The sequence below is a fragment of the Nicotiana tomentosiformis genome, chromosome 4, assembly GCF_000390325.3.
Source record: "Nicotiana tomentosiformis chromosome 4, ASM39032v3, whole genome shotgun sequence".
Lineage (NCBI taxonomy): Eukaryota > Viridiplantae > Streptophyta > Magnoliopsida > Solanales > Solanaceae > Nicotiana > Nicotiana tomentosiformis.
In genome coordinates, this window is record NC_090815.1 from 115172986 (window position 1) to 115175542 (window position 2557).

The 2557-nt window shown below is 41.1% G+C and overlaps 1 protein-coding gene across 1 annotated transcript; it reads left to right on the plus strand.

The window, feature by feature from the left end:
• The first annotated feature begins 361 nt into the window (after positions 1-361).
• On the plus strand, positions 362-943 carry LOC138910395 (uncharacterized). The gene has a single exon (XM_070201632.1). The coding sequence runs from the start codon at positions 362-364 to the stop codon at positions 941-943; it is 582 nt and encodes a 193-aa protein (XP_070057733.1).
• Positions 944-2557: the final 1614 nt, after the last annotated feature.

The following is a 2557-nucleotide window of genomic DNA, read 5'->3' on the forward strand; positions in this document are numbered from 1 at the left end:
GCCTGAGGTCAGGCTAGAGGCATCAGAAGAAGAACAAAGGAGACTTGAGAGGTTTAAGAAGTATTGCCCACCTAATTTCACTGGCACAGCTACAGAGGATACTTAGGGATTTCTAGAAAAATGTCACCGTATTCTCTGTACCATGGGTATTGTGGAAGTGAGCGGAGTTGCTTTTACTACGTTTCAGTGATTAGGAGCAGCGTATCAGTGGTGGCAAGTCTACGAAGAAGGTAGACCAGCTGATGCAATACCACCAACTTGGGCTCAATTTTCGAAAATATATCTGAAAGAATTTGTTCCCTAGACTCTCCGAGATGTGTGGTGCACGGAGTTTGAACGACTGCGTCAGGGCACTATGACAATGTCAGAATACGCCATCAAGTTCAATGAGTTCGCCCGTCATGCACCTATTTTGGTTTCTACAATCAGAGAGAGAGCCCGCAGATTTATTGAGGGGATCGATTATGATCTTAAAATATGCATGGCTCGAGAGTTGCAGACTGACATTCCATTTCAGCAAGTAGTAGAGATTGTCAGGATGTTAGAAAGTGTTAGAAGTGAGGAAAGGGAGTCTAAGGAGGCCAAGAGGTCTCGAAATTCTGGAGGATTCAGTGGATTTTACTCTGCAGCTAATACTCATCATGGTGGAGTCTCGAGCAGTCTGTCAGCCCAGTCCGCAATTCATACTACTCGTAGTGCTCCAGTTAATACTTTTTGTGCACTACATGCACGGGGTTCTTACAGTGGTTATTCCAGTTATCCAGCACAGACTCAGTATGAGATGTCGCGCCCGCAGAGGGGTTGTTATGAGTGTGGTGATATTAGGCACATCATAAGAGATTGTCCCAGACTTGGGAGAGGTGGATTTCATCAAAACACTCATGCTACAAGCTCTGTTCCAATTAATACTCCACATGCACCTCCAGTTAGGGGTGGAGGATAGGCGGGTAGAGGGCGCCCTAAAGAGGGAGGCCTGGCCCGGCCCATTGATATAATTGCTATGGTATGGCTGAGGCCGTTACACCAAATGGTGTCGTTACAGGTATGATTTAATTCATAATAGAAGAGCACTATTCTTGTTTTGATTCAATCCTGATTATTGAGGTGAGATCTTCTATCATGCTCCTTATACGTTAAATGTGTGAATTTGTACTCCACTCACGTGTTTATCCCTGCTGGGAGATTTGATGGTGCTAACCCGTGTCTATCATTTTTTTTGTACACTATTGAGGGCTATAAGTCCAAAAATGACTTTCTATTACTTACTACACTGGGTTTTGATATAAATTTAGGATAGTTGGGGTAAAATTGTGAATTTAATGCCCTACCGGTATGCGGGTTCATTATGCGTTGTGAAATTATTGTCGAAATTTATTTAAAAGAAGGAAAAAGAAATGAAAAAAAGAAATTCAGTTGGCACGATGTGCATAATACTTGTGATTCAGAGCTGAGGATGAGATCTTAGCATTTTAATCTGAATTGATATGTTTAAACCGGGCTACGTGCCGCGGTGGAAGTTATATCGATATGAGATCCTTGTGGTTAAATTCATATGTTTTAAATTCCCCTTTGTGAAAATCTTTTGCATTATAATATAGATAGGGAGTTATGCCTGCTGGGCTTGCATGATAATTCATTTGTTTGTTTATCTGTTCATGTTAGTCATAGTTGTGTTGTGCTTATTGTGTTTTAGAAAACAAGGTGTGTGCTCATATGGCGTTAAATGTGACTCGTTAATTCGGGTGAATAATTATGAGATTTTCATGTTACTCAAATCGTTGTCAATAGTGTGAAGGTTTGAAACTAGGCTTGAACGGAGATGAAATTTAATTCTCGGTGCTGAAATTGATTATGGGTAGCTATTGTGGCCAAAATTTTTATTATGGGCCTATGTATGATGTGTCACGCTATGTGAATGTTCCGTGCCAGTGTAGGTGCGAGTTGCTACAGCCAGTTGAGTCTAATATCGTGTGTCGATGTGAAAAATCATGTCATTTTTTTTAAATTGATGGCAGTGTAAGAAATTTGGTCTTAATGCTTGTAAGAGTAAACAGGAGGAATAATCTCAACTGAGATGGTATGGTCGGACCCATATTAGTTTGCGGTGAAGTAGAATCACCCGCGAGTATGTGTGTAAGAATACACTCAGTAATTTAATATCCTCAGAAAGATTCTTAGCATGTTCGAGGACAAACGTATGTTTAAGAGGAGGAGAATATAACTACCCGACTTGTCTTTCTGAGAATTTACGTCCTGTTCAATGACTTAAGGTATCAAGCAGCTTCGTAATATGTGCAATGACTTGGGTACAAGGTCGAGCTGGAATTCGGAATTTCATAAGTTTCTTAGGCTTGAATCGATGCGCGATTCGTGATTCTAGTGTTGTTGGAGGCTGTGAGGCCCCTCGAATTTCTTATTAGTCTGAGGCCGTAAGCACGCTCACAAGTCGCTTAAGTGTCGTCTTGCCTCTCCACGGGAGGTTAAGGACTGGAACAACTTATATGATCAAGTTATAATGTATATGAGGTGTATTGGATGTTGTTAGGGTATAAGGAGA

Coding starts and splice junctions, on each gene's coding strand:
- LOC138910395 (XM_070201632.1), top strand. CDS start 362: ATGTCAGAATACGCCATCAAGTTCAATGAGTTCGCCCGTCATGCACCT.